Consider the following 20,065-nt stretch of genomic DNA (forward strand, 5'->3'; position numbering starts at 1 on the left):
TCTTTCAGAGTCCCTTTCCTGTGGGCTGTAAGGTGTCAACTTGTGTCTTGGTTGGCGTGTGCATGGAGAAGTGAGTGCACAGGTTGAGAGGACAGGACCCCCCCTCCCCAGATCTCTAGCTGCATTGCCTCAGGGTCCGTCTGCCCATTTCAAATGTCCCGTGTCCTTTCTATCAGGTCACCTGTGCCTTTCTTGCCACACTTAGTCATTTGTGCAGCTGCCCACTGGGTGGATGAAGAGGGCCCACTACAGGCGAGCCACGTGCTGAAGAAGAAGAAAGAGGTACAGGCAGGCTCAGGCTGGGGAAGAGAACAGGGAACTAGAAGTATCCTGACATCCTCATACAACCCTATGCGTGGTGTCCCTGCTGTCCTGGGTCCCCCTTGGAGGCCCCTCTCATCCCTGTAGGCAGCCCAGGGCTAGCATACAGACTGAATGTCTGCATGCTGCCTCACCCAAAATTCATCTTGAAGCCCTAACTCCCCATGTGAGGGTACTTGGAAGTGGGGCCTTTGGAAGTAATTAGGTTTAGGTGAAGTCACAAGGGTGGGGTCTACCTGATAGGATTAGTATCCTCATAAGAAATTAAAAAACAAAAAACCAGGTAGCTCTCTTTATACCAAATGGCAAGAAGGTAGCCATCTGAAAGCCGGGAAGAGAACCTTCAGCAGGAACCAGCTTGGCCAGCACCTCGATTTTGGACTTGCCAGTGTCCAGAACGATAAGCAATAAATGCTTGTTTAAGCCCCAAAGTCTGTGGCATTTTATTATGGTAGCCCTATCAAATGAAGGTGTGCGAGGTGCTGAGCCAACATGTATCATGACCCAGAGCTGTGACCACAAACCATAGCGCTCCCTCCACCCCCAAAACTTTCCCCTGCAGTTCTAAGGAACTGTAGGTGACAAGGGAGTTGTTAAGTGGAAGGAGACCTGGCCCAGCACATCTGCTCTTGCCCATGTGTCCTTTGAGGCGCACACAGCTGGGAGGATGAGCATTCTGATGCATGCCTAGGGTAATGGGAAATGAGTACGCAGGTTCCCCTGAAGGAAGACACACAGCACAGTAAAGAAATGTGTTCACTGCAAGAGGGCTCCACTGTGAGGCAGCTATAACTCACTTGGTGGTGGAGTGAGTCACTGGAGCTCCGCCCTAAAGAACACCTGGGATCCATCTATCCTGGGTCCAAAGGATGAGGTAATGAGATGGGCAGTCTCTTTGCCTAGGTTGTTGGGACCTGCCAGGAATGAGGCTGGAGGTTGATGGGGCCATATCCCCAAAGACCTCAGGGGCCGGCCAAGGGACTCTGACTATACTCTACAGCCAGCCCTCGCTGGATGGCTCTCGGCGCTTCCTAACCACTCTCTCTCTCACCCTTTCCTTTGAAGGAGAAAATGTAGCCTGGGAGCAGCTGAGCCATCTGGAGAAGCTGGCCTGAGGCAACACTAGACATGGAAGTCACCAAGGAGAACCAGATTGAAGCCCCACTAAAGTTCTCCTGGGCCCTCCAAACTTAATTGCTCACATTCTATTTTAGATCCTTAAATATGCATTTGGGAATAAACTCAAATTTCTTCATGAAGAAAATAACTGAAGATGTCCCAGCTGTTTGGGGGCCTGGTGGCCAGGAGGGGCAATTCCTGCGGGTGTGGTCACTGGCTTTGAACAGGGGCTCCCAGAGACATGTGGCATAGATGCTTCCCCCTTCTGCAAGGCAGGCTTTGTCTTTTATATATTTAGCCAAATAAACCAAAAATTCTGAATTTAGTCTTGGAATATAATTTAAAATAGTATATTGTATGGGGAACACTAAGAAGGAATGAGAAAGGTTTTGCAAAATGCAGAATATGGGAAGTGAGGAGGACATGTTATAACCTGTGATAAAGCACTGGATTGCTGGGGTACCTGCCTCTCCAGACTCTGCAGATCACTTATACTCAGCATCTGTTCTCTACTGCCTGATCACCACCAGGACTCTCATTTCTTCTTCATCTGGCAATACGTACATTAAAAAAAAAAAAAAAAAGCAACCCTCTTTGCACCTCAATCTGGCCCTGTGACTTAGTTCTGTTTTTTTTTTAATTTCCTAATTGAAAATGGACAGATCCAACAAGCTAGGCCTTTAGCCTTTCCCTTCTTTCTGCTTAGAACGTCTTGTGAGCATATGGAACAAAGTAATGGTCATACAGCAAGGATAATCTGGGAACTGTCAGTCCTCAGCCTCTCATCCATATTGTCCTTGTCACTCAAGGATCCTGGAGAGATGACTGTGCAAGCCCAGCTAGGCCAGCTGGAGCCTCTGTACAAATGAGGAAAGGATGCTTCCCTCTGGGGAGACACAGCCCCACCATGAACAGCTGCCCACAGTTTGAAAAAGCACCACCACTCAGGTTTCAGCTTCTTTCCTGATAGCTGATGCCCATTTATGTCAAACACAAAATCTCCATAGTGGCTCTGAAGCTGACATGACCTTGTTCCAATCTCAGTAGGACTCAGTTTACACAGATGGACATGTCCACACACTCCACTATTAACTACTGAATAAGCTGAGACAACAGGGAGAGCTATCCCCACAGAGCACATCTACCAGGCATGAAGGAAAGGTAAGAAGGAACACCTGGAATTGAATTATTCAATTTCTGGATTTTAGCAAGAAGTGTTTTAAATGCACTTCTTGATAATTAAAGTAAAGCTCTACTTGGTGCTGCTGAACACCAAGTGTGTCTTCTGGTCAATTCTGCCCAAGATAAGGGGGCAGGTCAGATGGGACCGTCTGTTCATCTCCTTCCCTCCCATAAGAACCAGAGTCACATCTGCAAGAGCAAGCCAAAGCTCTCTAAGCTTTGGAGCCCATGACCATGTCCAAGGATGATCAGTCATCAGTTCTGATTCATTTTGATTGTCCTTTTGGATCAAGCCCCAGATCTACAATCATGAGCTTCACTATATCTTCCACATGGTCTCACAACAGTGGAAGTACTGCCCACTCTTTTTCCACAAAACCTGCCATGCCCATTCCTCCTCCTCCATACCTGCCACCTCCACCTGAGCCTGACTCCCAGCATTCAGTTTCACACCAGTCCCTCATGCCCACTTCCAGAATCTTCTCCCCCACCCTCCATCCTACATTTACCAAGTCTTTCTCAGATATCCTTTTCCTTATTGTATTTCTTTGGTCAGAAAGTGGTGATTATCCGTAGTTTACATACAATTGGAAAATTAGGAAATTGGTCAAAGAAATAAAGGGGATATAAAGCAGGAGTCCGAGAAGGCAGAGTGGTCCTAGTGAAGACACAAATACCCCTCTCTGAAGGCATCTAGGAGGTGGTGGTGAAATGTGATGAGGAAGAGGTAACGGGTTGGAACGAAGTGGCAAGGTTTCTAGGCAGAAAAGTCATTTTACGTTTGATAGATGATACACATCCGAAAATAAGACCCAGACAAGGAAACGAAACTCCAAACTTCTTGAAATATTATAGGGCAAAGTCTACAGCAAGAAAGTGATGAAATTTTCCTGAAAGTAATAAAAGACAAATAGGATAAATGAGAAACATCATGTTCCTAGATAGGATAGTCAATTTTGTAAGTATACTTAGGTCTCTCTAATATATTTTAAATAATTCTATTCAAATTCCAGAAGATTTGTTTTTGGAATTAGAAAAATTCTAAGTTTAATATTTTAAAAAGTCAAAAATATTCTTAAAAAGGAGAGTTACATGTAATATCTACTGCGCCATCAAAGCTTACTGCAAAACTGTCCAAATGTGTAGCACAGACACTTGAATAGCTGGAATGATAGAAGAGAACAGAATGACAGGGTAGAAGAACTCATATAATGGCCCAGGGGATTTCAACAAAGACACTAAGATTAGTGACCCAGAATCTACCATGAGAGGGATTCCTAATATGGGACCAAAAAAGTCTTAACAGAATAATATAGCGAGTGAACAATAACAGAGTAGACCCACTGACATCTTTCTCTTCAGGTAGGCAAAGGCCAGGGGAAAGCAGGAACACAGGCTGGTGTGGGAATGGCCAAGGGCCAGAATGGCTGGGGTGTACCATTCCTCAGGGCACCCTCTTGCTGCCTGGGGTACCTCTCCATCCCTACCAACTGCAACCTGAAGACATTTCAGACCATTCTTTCATGAAAAGTCAACCACCAAACCTCTGCCGCCTTCTTCAAGTTCCAAGAACAGGGAGAAAGGGACTTTGGAAGGAGGCACCAGTGGGGACAGCTGAATGCTCAAACAGGAACAATTATCTCCAGGGTGGATCAGCAAAAGGGTCCACGGAAGGCAGTGTGGGGGACACCACTAAGGGGCTATCTCTGAGCCTATTACTTTCCCAAATATGTCCAGAAGTACTCAAGGGAGAAGAGGAACTTGCTGCTTTAAGGAGGGAAGGGGTTTGCTGGGAAAAAGTCAGGCTCTGTTTTAGTGCCAGAAAAACCCAGTTAAGCTCAACTCCTGGAGCAGCGCTCCTCCCACAAAGCTGCAACCCACCAGGGAGCCTCCGGCATGCCCCGGTAGCCCCTTCTCCTCCAGAGCAGAACATTCTTGGGAGAAATGCTTGAGGCTTGGAGGCCATGTAGGGATTTTGTTTTTGTTTTTGACTTGGCCAAGAACACTGTAGGGAGAAGGGGCAGGGAGACAGAGAATTACCCTCTGTGCCCAGAGGAGCAGAAAACTCAGAAGAGACGGGAAGGAGGTTATGGAGGCTACTTGGCTCCTTTCTCTCAAGCTGCCTTGGGGGTGGGGGTAGGGGGTGTCAGGGTATAGTTTTCAGGAAGACAGGGGTGAGTCCCTTCAGAATGAGACTTCAGATGGGAAGCACCTGAGGCCAAAAGACTTACAGGACTTCTGTCACACAGAGGAAGGAGCCAACCTACGTGGTAACTGCTAAATGCCAAGACTTAACAGAAGGCCTATGGCTATCTCTGCAGCCTTAGATTCACCTGGCAGTGAGCAACCTGTGTAGAGATCCACTCTCCAGAACCAGCAGCCCCAAGAACAGGACCTTGCAAGTTCAGCCTCTCCTAGAAGCCCAAAGTCACATAGGGTAATAGGAATATTTGCTAAAATAGTAAGCCAGTCACAGGGGTTCCTCTGAAATAAGCCACACAGAGAGTCAAGAGCCCACCCAGAGGGCTGGCTTAACACTAATGCTTGATACACACAGGGATGACAAAACGCCTCACAGAAAGGAGATATGGAAGTCAGGTTTCTGGATAGAACAAGTTATTGCCTCCAAGAATGAATATTTTTAGAACCTGTAAATGAGGACCCAAACCAGATCCTCAGTGGTTGTTGGGGAAAAGGTCACCACCACACAAGACCGGCCACAACTTGATTTGGGTCAGCATCCTAGGGAGAAGAAAAGACCTCCACTTTCCCTCAGGAGTTATGCAAGTTTGGGGAAAGAGAAGCATGAGGATTCAGGCCGCAGATTTCAAGAAGCTCGAGAGGCAAATTTAAACAGTACACAGTAGTCATTAAGCCTCAAGTTCCTGGGAAATACCAACACAAATGATCACCCCCTTTGAATTTTTAACTGTTAATTTCACTAGGAATTGAAGACACAGTATTTAAAAAGTAAACATTCAAAGCATAGAACTTGTCACCCCAGGAGGTCCTGAGACTGAAAATAGAAACAAAGCTAAGGACATGGTCTATTTAGAGAACTCTGAGTCTTGGAGAATAATGCAAAGTCCTAGAGTGCTTCCATGAAAGGCAACCCAGCTCTGAGCATGCTTCTCAACATCTCTGTCGGAGACCCCAGGTCAGGATCTGGCTCCAAAGCTCTAGAAATGGTCAATCATTCCTCCTCACTCCCTGACCACTGCCAAAGAGTGATGCCACAGGATCTTTTCCAAAGAGTCCATTGAGAAAGGGGCAGTTACAAGGATGCAATGATATAGATGTCCTGGCAATAAGGGAGATGGTGAGATACACAGCAAAAGGGTAAGGCAGAAAAATGAGAATAACAGAGTCAAAAAAAAAAAAAAAAAAAACCAAAAACTGAAAAGCCTTTACTTAGGCATAAAATTTTTTACCAGAATAGGCTTGCCTTCTTATTAAGGGAAAAAAATATTAATGTCCAGTATTTGCCCTTTGGATTTCTGGTAGCAGAGGCCAGTGGTTAAACAGACATTCTGTGGTCATGTATCTATTACCCTAACCAGGAGACATACATGAGGACCTGTCTCGAATTTCCAGGTAGAATTCAGGTTGTCTGAGGTTGATATTAAATAAAATAATATATTCCCTTATGCCCTGACCTTGAATATAGTGAAGGGATGTTTTTCATATCAGAAAAACAAATCAGGGCCTCACTGTGGGAGGTGGTGATAGGGAAGCAATGCCCTTTTGGTGCCTCATTTGTCACTTTAAATCAGTAAGTCACAACCTTGGTTGTACTCAAAAGCCCCTGAGGTGCTTTATAAACAGCCCAGGCCGGGCTTATCCTCCAATCAATCAAATCACTACCCCCAAATTTGCTTTAAAAGTCACTGTTAGTAGTTTCTGATGTATTCTGAAATTTAGGGGTAAATAAAGTTAAACTAATCTCCAAATTCATCCAGGAGCCCCCACCCCCACCCCCATGAAAACCTAGTGAACCCAAGAAAGCAAGGTACCATCAGGCCCCCAAAGGGAAACTAAGTCCTCGTCGTTCTAGTCTCCTGTTCTATTCCTTTCCTTTCTGGATCTGGTGATAACTTGTCCCTGATGAGGCACAAGAGCTGGGAGGCCACCTTTTGGGGCTCCTCATGTCAAACCCATAAGCTTGGCAGGAGCTTTTCACCTGGAGCTTTCCACCCTGACATCTTTCCAGGGGTTCATTTAATCTATATGATTCGACACATTTCAGACCAGCAGAAATACAACGTGCAGCTTAGCACAAGATTTCTGCCATTCTCCACAAAATACAACCAAAGTCATCTTACTACAAAACTGTATATATATTTCCTGCTGAGAAAAGGGGATCCCGTTTCAGAAACTATTTTGAAAGGAAACCAAAAAGCACATCTTTTTGCCCTTTTCATGCTCATTAAATGGTCACTCCAGCCTTGGCTCTGGCTTATGACTGTTTGGAGGTGACTTGGATGGTCACAGCCATGCCCTATAACTCGGATCTGGTGTTAGTTTTCCAATGGAAACTAAAACCCATTTCCTTTGTTTTCTGCTGTCTTATGAAGTCTATTTCATTTTTGTTTCAGTCTATTGTGTTTAATGAAAAACTTCTCATGAGCCAGAATTCGGAAGTGGCTATTTACAGCTGTTTTTTATGAAAATCAATGATTAGAAACAGAAGTGAAATTGGTTATGTCTGAATTGAGACCATACACAAAATGGATACACCTCTCCAAAGTGATGTGTTTTAGTCCTAATTTGAATTTTTTTTGGTCACCTTTTAAAATAAGCTCCTGCTCACATTTTCTATTCCAAAAACAACAACAACAACCCAAAGGTACAGGTTCCTGTGTCTCATTGTAGAATCAATTTGGTAAACTTCTCAATATACTTGTTCCTCAGTATCCATGGTAGATTGGTGACAAAACCATTCAAGGACACCATAATCCTCAGAGGCTCAGGTCTGTGCTATATAAAGTAGCACAGTATCTGCATATAACCTGTACACATCATCCAATATACTTTTATCTCTAGGTTACTTATATTTCCTAATACAACATAAATGCTATGTATATACATAGTTGTTAAACTATTGTTCAGAGAACAATGACAAAGTCTGTACATGCTCAGTACAGACAAAAGTTTTTGAATATTTTCCCTCGGATATGGAGGGCTGATTGTATATTACTTTCCTCTTATGTCCACACTGGACAAAAACTAGGCAAACATTTATACATCAGCTAGTCATTACAGTATTTTAAGAGGTAACTACATAGTTCAGGTAAAAATGAAACCTCCAGGTACAGAGAGGACAGAAACCCCAGTCTTATCAACCAATCCAGCCACATGGAACCAAGCAGAGGAGGGAGCAGGTGAATCACTCATTTTGGGTCTTCTCAGGGCAACTTAGTCTTGCTATTTCCATTGTAAAAAGAATTAAGTTAGAAGTGCCTATGCTGCCAAACCATTACTCTTTTTCATTCTTCTCAACCATGAGTCAAGGGATAGCCTCTCGCCAGCAAACTCCAAGGCTGATGAGCACAACCTGCCTAAAGAGCACACCAAGAGGCGGGGGGGGGGGGGGGGAAGAGGAGGAGAAAGAGGAAGAAGAGGTGGAGGAGGCTGGCTAACTGGATCAGTGGGTCAGGGGTGGTGCCAGAAAAGCAGGTTGTCGGCGACTTCTGGCAGCCAGGAACTGCTGTCTTAACCCCAGCTGTTCTCCCAAATGCCAGTCTGAATGTAACAATCAGAAAGGGGCATGTGGGTTGCTCAACACCACGTGGAACCAGTATGGACATAAGCACACCAAGAGTAAGGGTCCAGCACTACCTTCCTGGATGTTATTTTCTTAAGAGGGCAAAAGCTAGACCCACTTTTAACTGAAATGCAGGAGTAACATGATTTTTTTTAATGTTAGACCTCAGCAGTTTGGGTTTACAAACGAGAAAGCTTTAATTTTTATTTGAGGGGATTCCTAAGGCTGGAAACAATTTAGAATCACATCCTCACTCAGACTGGGCAGAAAGAGACACTGGGGCAAATGCCAACCAGCAAAGAGTGGCAAGCAGTTTAAGAGCCTCAACATGGGTTTCAAGAGGAAATTCATCAATGACAGCTCCCCTAACTGGCCTTTTGGCATCGCACAGCAAGGACAGGCACTACCTTGTTTGTAGGGTACTCTTGTCCTGCACAGTTTGGATTCAGAATTGGTGCTTGACTCTTCAACTTCTAGAATCAATTTCGCAAGTTTCTCAATATACTTGTTCCTCAGTACCCATGGGAGATTGGTGACAAAACCATTCAAGGACACCATAATCCTCAGAGGCTCAGGTCTGCTATATAAAGTAGCACAGTATCTGCATATAACCTATGCACATCATCCCATATACTTTTATCTCTAGGTTGTTTATGTTACCTAATACTACATAAATGCTATGTACATAGTTGTTAAACTATTGTTAAGGAAACATTGACAAGAAAGTCTGTACATATTCAGTACAGATAAAAGTTTTTGAATATTTTCCCATGGACATGGAGGGCTGATTGTATATTACTCTTCAGTCAGTTCTGAAGGCCCGACTCAGGCAGCTTTATTCACCCCAAAAGATGATTCAAGAACAGGGCAGCAATATAGAGTTCTAATTGACTCATGATAACACTTGCAATGTTTACTCTACATTTTACTTTAAAGTGCTTTTTCAAACCCCAAGTCCTAAGGAGAGCAGATGGTTTCAAGCCTGTTTTAAAACTGGAATATACCCCGAGTCACAAGTTTTTGTTGTTGTTTTTGGTTGTTTTCTTAGTTCTTTAAAATGTGTGAAGGAGACATTATTGCATTGAACTGGTGAGACACGCATTCTGTGATCTGGTATATTGCATCACTAACCATGATTTCATGGGCAGTGTTTCCCATCATTAAAAGTGGACCCAACATCTCTTAACAATACCGCAGCAGGAAGGTTTACAGGTTACCAGACATTTTCGAACAATAAGAAATTTAGGACTGGGGTTGTGGCTCAGGTTGCCTAGCATGTGAGGCACTGGGTTCGATTCTCAGCACCTCATACAAATAAATAAAAAAGGTCCATCAACAACTAAAAAATACTTTTTAAAAAATGAAATTTAGAAGCATATGTAATATTTATAGGATGAATATGTGGCCATTGGGAAATATCCAATAGTTGTACTATGGTGTCTCAATTAGGGGATTATCCAAAGAAATGTCACTGAATTATTGTCTTTGTAAAAACATTGAGGAGCCACAGCTGAAGTTCATGATACTACTATCAACCATAATCCCTGAAGGTAAACACATTGACAGTCTACTAAATCAGCAAGGCCACTTTCGTCTAGTTAATACTAATATCTGCTACTGGACTGTGCTCTGTGTAGCTAACCTTCTTGGGCTTTTCTTTTTTTTTTTTTTTTTTCCCAAGGTTATCCGAGTCTCCGAAAGCTGTTTTGCATGATGGAAGTGATGTTCCACTCACATAACTTACATCAAGCATGTACCACAGGATTACTATCCTAAAGGTCAGTTTTTTTTTTTTTAAATATACCAGGGTTTGTTTTAACCAAATAGCCAAAATTACATTAGAGAGGGGGTCTTTATTTCTTCAGCCCTACCCCAATGCAAATAAAGAAACATGCTAGAGCCCAGACCTACCTTTGTGACAGACAGTTCCTTGGATTTAGACTCAAACAGGTGCTCCAGTTTGGAAGTGTCCACCTTAATGGGTTCCAGTTTCGACCATAGGAATTCTCTGCAGCGGCGGTTGTTCTTACATGGCCAATCAAAAGGCCTGACTTCATTCCAGAACAGACGGATGGTCTTCTTTTTCTTGGTGAAAGCGGGCTGACCCCTGGGTACCTGGGACCACCCTAAGCCCTGAGGAGAGTTCAACACTGGAGGAGGAGGAGCCAATAAATTACCAGGGACTGGAGGGGGTGGGACGCTGTCCAACAGGGGCGGTGGGGGCGGGGGTGGCAGACCCAGGAAGGTGGGCGGGGGTGGAGGTGGTGGTCCTGGGGCTTCCCTGTGACCCAGGTCCACGTCCAGGACATCAATGTCGTCCTCCTCTCCCAGATCGGTGAAATCCATGTCTTGGATTTTGAGCTCCCGGGGGTTGGCCATGAGCTGGTCCCAGATGTAATCGGACTCCGTTTTCAGCTGCGCAGGCGCTGTCTCGGGGACCTTGTCATTGGACCCATCCTCAGAGATGGGGCCTCGCCCCAGGTCCCCGCTGTTGAATTTCTCAGCAAAGGCTTTCACGCTTCCCCGGTTGTCCAAACAGTCTACGTCCACCCTCCTGACGCTCTCGTCCTGGGCCTGAGAGTTGGCCTGCAGGGTGGATATCCTGGAGGCGAGGCTGGCCACCGCCTCCGCCTCCGGCTCCTTGCTCCTGGTCTCCCTCTCGTCCTTCTCCTCGTCATCCGTGGACTTTCTGTTATGGGCATACAGCATGTCCAGCATGAACCGTTTGTTGGTGAGGATATCGCCACACTGTCCATTTACACCTCCATCCTGAATGCCTGTGGACCACACACCTGAAGGCACACAGAAGAAAATGACAATGAGAAGGTGGCAAGGGGGCTTTACGTCCATGAGAAAACCAATGAGGGGACACAGGGACAGGACACATGGAGCGACTTCAGAAAAAGACACTGAAATAAAGCAATTAAAGCAGAAAGGGCTGAGACTGACCGCTTGCTCCAGGACCAGGATCCCTTCCATGTATCATAGTGCTCCTGGCTCCCACCTGGGTTCACGGGAGAAATCTTCCTCACCTTCTCTGCCCTCCTGTGGCAGCTGGTCAGGACCCACCAGGTCACAGGCAAGGGGCCTCTTTTCTAACTATATAAAAAAGGGAAGGAAGCAGTTCCCTGGCCCAGAGCAGGGACTGGAGGGGCTGTAAGGTTACCTTTGTGTCTCCCTGAACTCCAACTCTGTATCCACACAATCCATGCCATCAGCTTCACTTGAAGTTCATGATGGCTTACCACCACCAGAACTTTCCACACCCCTCCCCTCTCTTCCCATCTCATCTTCACCCAATTACCTCACCTAATTTACCAACTTAACAGATGAAGTCAGAAGATCTTCCAGAGCCTCCATTCCATCTCTACCCTCCCAGCTGCACCTAAAACCAGGAAGAAGCCTCCCTCCTGTGACTAAACACAAATTGTCCTTTAGCAGGGTTCAACTGTTACATTAGGAGCCCATGCCAGTGATTCTGTCCTGCATCTCCCAGGCTTTTCCTACTGGAAGAATATGAATAATTTCTCTTTAAAAATTCTTCGTTGGGGCTGGGGATGTGGCTCAAGCGGTAGCGCACTCGCCTGGCATGCGTGCGGCCCGGGTTCGATCCTCAGCACCACATACAAACAAAGATGGTGTGTCCACCGAAAACTAAAAAATAAATATTAAAAAATTCTCTCTCTCTCCCCCCCTCTCTCACTCTCTAAAAAAAAAAAATTCTTCGTTGTTTAATGGGCCTGTACTACTTATATGTGGTGCTGGGAATTGAACCCAGTGCTTCACACATGCTAGGCAAGTGCTGTATCATTAAGCTACAACCCCAGCCTGAGTAATTTAATTTCTTCCATAAAAAAAAAAAAGTAGACTTTCTTGACCCCATTTCTGTCTTCACCAGTCACCCAACTTTTCTCCTTTAAGGTCACACCATTTACAAGAGTGTAAGAGTTGTTTTGCTCACCATCTCCAATTTTTCTTTTATTTTCTCTAGAACTCAATCAAATAGAGCTTTTGTTCCCAATGGTCTTCAAAGCTGCTCCTTTCCAAGTGACCGTGACCTTCACTAGACAAAGCTGATCTCCCCCTTCTTCTCCATCCCCTGACAGGATGCAATATTTACCTTCCTTCTTTCTGCTGCTCCTTCCCCGACTTCTTGTTTTTCCTTTAAATGTCCATTGCTCTCCTCTTTTCATCTACCCCACTCTTACAGTCATCAGTTCATCTAGTCTCAGGGCTTTCACATTGCCGGGTTCTCTGCCCTCACCATAGCATCTTCTGCAGTGGTTTGCTCTCTCAGCTGGGGTGGCTTCATGCACCTTGCTGCCAATTCCAAAGACACTGAGATTGCCCTCAACTCCTATTTTTTCCATCTTCTACATACCAAGGAGCCTCCTGTGCTGACTAAATCCTCATGTTACAGCCAGAATCTAGCCGCTTTCCTCATCACACTCTACTGCCAAGACCCTGGGCCCAGCCTGCACAAGTTGTCCCTGTAAAGTTGTCCTACTGTTCAATGCCACAGTAGGTGAGTGGCCGAGTCTCAACAGACAGGCCGATTCTTTCTCCATTTGATGGGAAATGTTGGCCTTTCATTTTCTGGCAACAGGGAAAAGTGTATTTCTTGATAGTTTTTGTACCTGGCTAGTTTTCTTGCCCTTTCTTTTTACATCTTTTAAAAATTAGCAGATGATTATACAAAATAGATTTCTGCGTGACATTTTCATATACACATAAAACATACTTTGATCCTATCATTTATCTACTTTAATCATTTTATGGTGTCCCTTTTTGTCTTTAGTAATTTCCTTTGCTCTGAAGTCTACTTTATCTGATATTAACATAATTACTTCTACTTTTCTTTGATCAATGTTTGCTTGATATCCCTTTTCCCAACTTTTAACATTCAATCTTCGGGTCATCATGTTTGAAAACAGTTCCATACAGACAGCATATAACAGCATGTAATTAAGCTTTTTAAAAAATCCACTGTCAATCTCTTTTAATGTAAAGTAACTATTGAAATGTTAGGGCTTAAGTCTGCCATTTTGGTCCCCCCCACACAATTTCTCCTTTCTTGGCTATTGTGCATTACTTGAATATTTTTTAGAAATTATTTTTCTAGTGTTTTTATGTACATTAAAGCATTTTTCTCAGTGGTTGTTGTGGGTATTATAACATACACACTAACCTGCCGTAATCTACAAGTGTTGATGTTTAACCACTTTAAGTGCAATGAAGAAAACTTGACTTCTATGTAGTTCCTTTTACCACCTATGTTTTCAAAATTATCTGAAATATTTCTTCTATATACAGAGAATTACTATACCAAATGATATTAAAACTTTTGCTTCAACTTTCAAATATTATTTCAGAAACCTCGGAGGAGAAAGTCTATTTTCTTTACCCTATTTCCACCCATTCTGTTCTTCCCTTCCTGAAATTCCAAGCCTTCCATTATCATTTCATTTCTGTTCGGAGAACATCCTTCCACCATTCTTGAAGGGAAAGTCTGCCAGTGATGAATTCTCCTAGTTTGTATTCATCTGAGAAAGCCTTATGTTCCCTTTATTCTTTAAAGTATACTTTTGCTGGATACAGAACTCATGGATGACAGTTGTTTCTGGCACTAATAAAATGCTGTGCCCTTCCACTGGCTTCTGGGTTTGTAGATGAGCTCTCCCAGAAATCTGTTCCCCTATGGGTCACATATTTCTTTCCAGCCTCCTTTAAAACTTTGTTTTAGCTGTTTAGTTTTCAGAAGTTTATTATTTGTCTTGGTGTGGATGTCTTTGGACCAAATTCGAGTTGTCTCAGCTTCATAAACCTGGATGTTTATGCCTTTTGACAGACTTAGGACATTTTTGGACAGTATTTCTTCAAACATGTTTTTAGCCCTGTGCTCTTTCTCAGACTCCAGTGACAAGGATGTCAGACCTATTATTAGTTCCACTCGTCTCTGAGGAACTGTAGTGTCTCTATCCATTTTTTGCTATTTCTTCTGTTAAGATTGGTTTATTTCTACTGACCTTGTTTTTGAGTTGACTGTTTCCTTTGTTGTCTCTAATCTACTATTAATTAAATCCACCCCACTTAGTTATTTTGGTTATTAACCCTTTTAGTTCTGTAATTTACCCCTGGTTCTTTTTCATACATATTCTACTTCATTTTCTTCCTGTACATCCTGAGTTATTGAAGATTTATTATGGTGGCTGCTTCAACATTCTCGTCACATAATTCCAATGTGAAACTCATCTGTGTTGGCATCTGTTGGCTCTCTTTTTCAAGTTATACTTGCTCTGGTTCTTGATAGGATGGATAGTTTTCAATCATATCCTAGCAAATTTGTGTCTTATTTGCATCCTGTTGAATCTTCTCTCTTAGCAGGCAGTCACCCTTTCCTGGTATAGCATTCAGATCTTGGTGGAAATAGGTGTTTAGCTCCCTGGCGTGTGATGCTGTCATCACCCTGGCAAGGGTGCTGACTCATACTGTCTCAGCACAGATGAGTATGACAAAATTTCAGTTCCTCCCACCTCCTTGGTCCCAGAGCCATCTTCCCAGGGAAAGCAGACCACTGATTTATATTGCATCATCGTCTCTAGGTAGAGGTGGAGGCTACATTCCCTATCAGTCCTCTTTGACTCTGGGTTGGGGAGATCACTGCAGATTAGTGCTTCCTCCAAATGCAGTATTTCCCGCTGTATATACCAGGTGAGGATGAAGGCTCAGCTCTCTGCTGGGCTCCACTGACATCAAGAACAAGGGGACCAGACGCCTCTTCATTTACCCACTGATGACTTTGTGAGACACTACTGTGCTCTAGGCACAGAGTGAGGACTTGAGGGCTCACAGTGAACCTGATTGACATCTCATCCTCACAAAGCTGACATTTAAGCATAAACAACAGACAATTACACAAGTCATTTTAACTAAGGGCAATGAATGCGATGCCAAAGCTTCTCATACTTGGGCCATAGAGCAGAACATGTGAAAGAAAAATAGCACCACCTAACTGGAATGAGTCTTTCAGGCTGACCACTCATTTGTCCATAATAGACACAATGATTAAAAATGATATTGGTAATAATTTCAATTACCTCTAAAGTTTATAATTTAACTGAGAACATTTTGAAAGCAAAAGCTACTATGACAGAACTGCCCTGACTCTGTGGCTAAAGGTGCCTAGAACAGTGGGAGTTTTTAAAAACTAATAAGCTAGTGCAAATAAACATGATCAAATCTCTTCACAGCACTGGAGAGAAATCACTGAAATCCTGATTCCTGAGTCTACCCAACTTGGACAACATCCACTTTTAGTAGAAAGTCAATGGTTCTTCACTGGTAGCAGTCTCCATTTCTGGAGAATTGTCCTTATTTGGTAAAAATACTGCACAACCTGATCCAAGAAAGTTCTGTTCCCCATCTTATTTTTACTAATCCAACTTGTTGATGTTTTTTGGGCATGCTAAACCCAGATATGATGAATAATACTTAAAGCTACTCATAATACATAAAATATGATTTAAGGCCAAAGTGATCAAGAAGACTTACCATACACCCTGTGCTATGAGCTATGATCAAAATTTCAATGGACATCAATAGTACAAGTAGAATTTGTGATACTAACTACAATCTGACATTGAAGGAAATTAAGTAGATATCATTTTGGTACATACATCTTCAACTAAACACAAGATTTTTGAGGGCAATTTCTAGGATATAAATTAATAAGTTTTCTCAGTTTTTAATTATAATATCATGATTAGAAAAAAAAACCAAGTGGCACATCCTAACTGGAAAATATTTTAAAAGGAACTCTTTTAGACTATACTACTGATTGACAGGTATTTTAGAAGACTAATTTTATTCACTCATTCCTTTTTCTTTCATTCTTCTGTGCTTCAGAGCCAAGTATATTTTCAGTCTGGGAACTAACAAGTACAAGCAGTAGCTGATTAGTCCCTGTACAGCTTTGGGACTTGAGGGTGTGTCCCTTGTATGTAGCTTTACAGAGGGAAGCCTGTAAGATTAGGCTTCACTATTGAGGGGTTGGCGAGGAAGGCAGCACACCCTGACAGCACACACATCAGGAAATCAACCTGGTGGTGTCACAGATGTCGTGAATGGTTACCACATCTATAACCTTCTGAAATGCCTTGTTAATTTCTATAAAATTAACAACATCTATAACCTTCTGGGGTATCTCCTTAATCCCAGGTGAGGTCCTTAGGGGCCAAATCTGTAATCTAGCATTCCGTTTGATCCTTAACTACAAAGTCCCCATACTCAGGTGAACTGAATTAATAACAGGGGTAATACTTAAAATTTCATAAAGAAATGCATGTACATCTATGAAAAACAGGAGTCCTGAGTACAATGGAGAAAACCACCTAAATTTGGTATATTCCAGTTTAGCATATCAAATTGACCTCAATACACTGTGAACCACTAAGTTTCAGAAACACTCATTTAATAAATCTATTTCCTTCTGAAAGTCCAGGCTTCCCATACTTGACTTTTAAAAAACTTTTAAGGGAGTAGATAACAATATGACATGTCTCTAAACTGAAATCAGAACCCCAAAAAGGCCCTCATACTATTATCAACAACTAAGCAAATAGTGAAATGTGTTTCTCCTCCAAGGCTCATTCTTCAGGAAAAGCACTCATTGCCTGGGCCCTTTTTGTTCCCTGTGGAAGTGAGAAATGCAACAGCAGGGCAGAGGATTTGGGGGAGAAGCATGCTGTTAGTGTGACCGTACTCCTCCTGTCCAGATGCTGGGTGATTCAGCTTGGGGAGTGAGCTGTCCCAGCAGTTCACCTTGGAGGCAGCCTATGGACAGGCTCTGTAGCAAACCAGGTCCTCTATCTCGGGTTCCCTGCAGAAAAGGGTTTCATTTACCAGTTGCCCTGTCCCTGGAGAGCTTGTCCTCCTTCTCTTCCCTTTCCAAGGTGCTGCTGGAGGACGAGATGCTGGAGGCGGAGCAGTTGTCCCTCTCGTTCACCTCCTCGTTCTGCCTCTCTTTTTCACTGAGGGAGGCTCGCTCTTCGGGTTCTTGCTCCAGGGCCCGCTCCCCTTCACTCTCCGCTTCCCCTTGGGAAGAGGCTATGTCCTGGCTGGCTTCATTGGCAACTTGCCTTGCCTCTGCCTCCAATTCAGGCTCAGGATCCCCAGCACTCACTGGTGAAGATAAGAGTGGAGAGTACATTGACAACAGGGATTTCTTGGCAGAGGGGAGGGTCACCTAAGATGGGAGAACGGATGTGAGGTCGATTCCTCTGTGATGAACACAAGTCTCAAGGTGGCTCCCAAGATTCCTGTTCCCTGGTGATCCAGTCAGATACTAAGGGGGGAGGGGGGACCGCATGCAAGGATCGTGGATCGAGAGATTAAAAGTCCCAAATCGGTTGACTTTAAAATATGGAGATTAATTAGGCCCAAGTCCATCAGGTGTACCTTTTAAAAATCAAGAGTTTTCCAATTAGCAACAGAAAAGAAAGCCAGAGAGGTGAAAAGCAGGAGGATCTTCTTTCACATACTGCTGGCTTTCATGATGGAGGGCCATGTGACAGGAATGTAGATGTCCTTTAGAAGAGAATAAAAACAAGGAACAGGGACCCCAGTTCAACAAGTGCAAGGAACTGGGTGGGTTCTGCCTACGTACTGAATGGGCTTGAAGGTGGACCCTTCCCAGTGCTTCCTAATCAGAGCCCAGCTGGCCACCAGCTTAATTTTCACCTCATGACAGGCAAGGCCAAGAATTCAGTTGAGCCAAGCTGGACTTCTGACCCAGGGAAACTGGGAGACAATAATCGAATGCCGTTTCCAATCACTGTGTGCGCAGTATTTTGCTGCACAGCAATAGAAAACACATGCTCTTTTAACTTCTTCTGGTGAAAAGTGACAAAATCCACAGGAAATCGATTTGACAAGCAGCAGCATCCTGATGTTTTCTGAAACATTGGCTAAACCAACGAGGCATATCACCCATTGCTTGGATGATGTTTGTTCATAATGTAAAGTTAGTCCACGATTTTGAAAAACATTTAAAAGAATCACTCATGGGCATTAAAGACTATTTGTAAACCCATCAAGACTGGTGATTGAATGCTCACACCAAGATGAAATGCTTACATTCTCGCTTGTGCACTAGGGAGTAGGGAAATGGCAGTCAGGCGTATGCATGTTTTTGCTGAGCAAAGCCATCGGCTGTGAACTGTGAATGGGCAGCAAAATGACTGATAGTACAAAAACCTCTGAGCCAATAGCACAACCCAGAGGAGGATGGGTCCTTCCTGAGGATAGGACCCTGGGGCTGGGCAAGGCCACATTGCTGGAATCCTGGCAGTGCATCCAAGGGCAGCGCTCAGGTCCTAGGCACACACTACTAGTCATGATAAAGAAATCCAGGCAGGATGTGCAGATAGTGGGAACTACATCTGCCTGGATCCCAGGGGAATAAGCAGATCAGACAGTTCCCTATGGAGAAATTCTGCAGGCTCAAGTGACAACTGGTGATGGGGCATGCAGAGCATTCTCAACCCTTCAGTGGGGAAGGAAAATCTAGGCCTTATTGGGCAGGGGTGCCCAGCTGCTCAGCAAGAACTCATTCTGCCAGGACTTACCTGGGACAGTACCCCTGACCTCTTCCTCTGAGAACAAGGGAGCTAGGTTGGGCACGGAGGGAAGCAGTATGAAATGCCAGTTGTCTGCTGTGTTCCTGGGTGATTTCCAAACACAGGGAAGCAAACCACCTCCACGGGAATCTCCTCAATGCCCTTCAGGTAGGATATGGGGGTAGAGGAATGGGCCCTCCCCATCTGCCTGTTTGGGGTTTAATTATGCCTTGTGCATATTCAGCTGAGGACTCCAGCCCAGACCAGGAATCTCCTTCCCTCTAAGAGCCTGGTGGGAGGAAACAGGGGAAACAAAAGCCGCCTGCCACCTGGGGATTGTCCCTAGAGGGAAGGTTTTAGGAATAGGCGGTGTTAGAGCAGTTCCTAGACAAAATGCCCAGGCTGGCAGTACCAGGAAGAAGCCAAAGGGCAGAACACCGTGAGCCTGTGTGCTGGAGAATGGGCACATTGTACAGATTTGCAAGAAAGGGACGACATAATGGAAAAGAGTGAATATGACTTTCAGAAAAATCCCCTTTGGTGTGGAAAGACTTTTATGGTAATTTCTTTTTATTTGATAATATAGTATTTAGCCAAGAGATACAAAACCCTATTAGTTTTACAAGCATGGCAAAGGCAGAGCTTCAGCAATGGCAGCGTCATCATTTGGTTGACAGAAAGCATGTGTGTTTGTGCACACTTAACTTCAGAATAGCCACATCAAAACAGTAACGCACTTCCAGCAGCCTAGCATGTGGCATGCATTTGAGTTTTCAATGGCGAGCATCTGGGGAACACGGGTTGGGGGCCTCTTGGTGGCTCTGTCACCGGCAGGGACAGCCAGGTCTACTCACCATCCCCAGGAGGTTGGGCAGGAGTAGAGAAGATCCATGATTGATGGCTGTTTGACTTCAGCACACATAAACCCACTGTCTTATTCCACTTGACACATGAGACTCGTGCAGCAACGTGGCCCCTGAATGGCTAGGGGCTGAATGGACTGGTGTGGTAATGGACATACAAGCAGTGGCAAAGCCACACCCTCATGGGAAGAAACAGACCC

The 20,065-nt window shown here is 44.1% G+C and overlaps 1 protein-coding gene across 17 annotated transcripts in view; it reads right to left on the reverse strand.

The window, feature by feature from the left end:
- Fhod3 (formin homology 2 domain containing 3) overlaps window positions 1-20,065 on the reverse strand; it is a 428,888-nt gene that overhangs the window by 43,252 nt on the left and 365,571 nt on the right. For 16 of the 17 annotated variants that reach the window (XM_078030172.1, XM_078030166.1, XM_078030162.1 and 13 more), the window contains 2 exons: window positions 17,288-17,566; window positions 10,298-11,178 (listed from right to left, as the gene is read on the reverse strand). In XM_078030172.1, the coding sequence (XP_077886298.1) occupies window positions 10,298-11,178; window positions 17,288-17,566 (1,160 nt within the window). The remainder of the gene's footprint in view (window positions 1-10,297; window positions 11,179-17,287; window positions 17,567-20,065) is intronic. The other variant, XM_078030173.1, reaches the window with a different exon arrangement.

The sequence above is a fragment of the Ictidomys tridecemlineatus genome, chromosome 13 (genome assembly GCF_052094955.1).
Source record: "Ictidomys tridecemlineatus isolate mIctTri1 chromosome 13, mIctTri1.hap1, whole genome shotgun sequence".
Classification (NCBI taxonomy): domain Eukaryota; kingdom Metazoa; phylum Chordata; class Mammalia; order Rodentia; family Sciuridae; genus Ictidomys; species Ictidomys tridecemlineatus.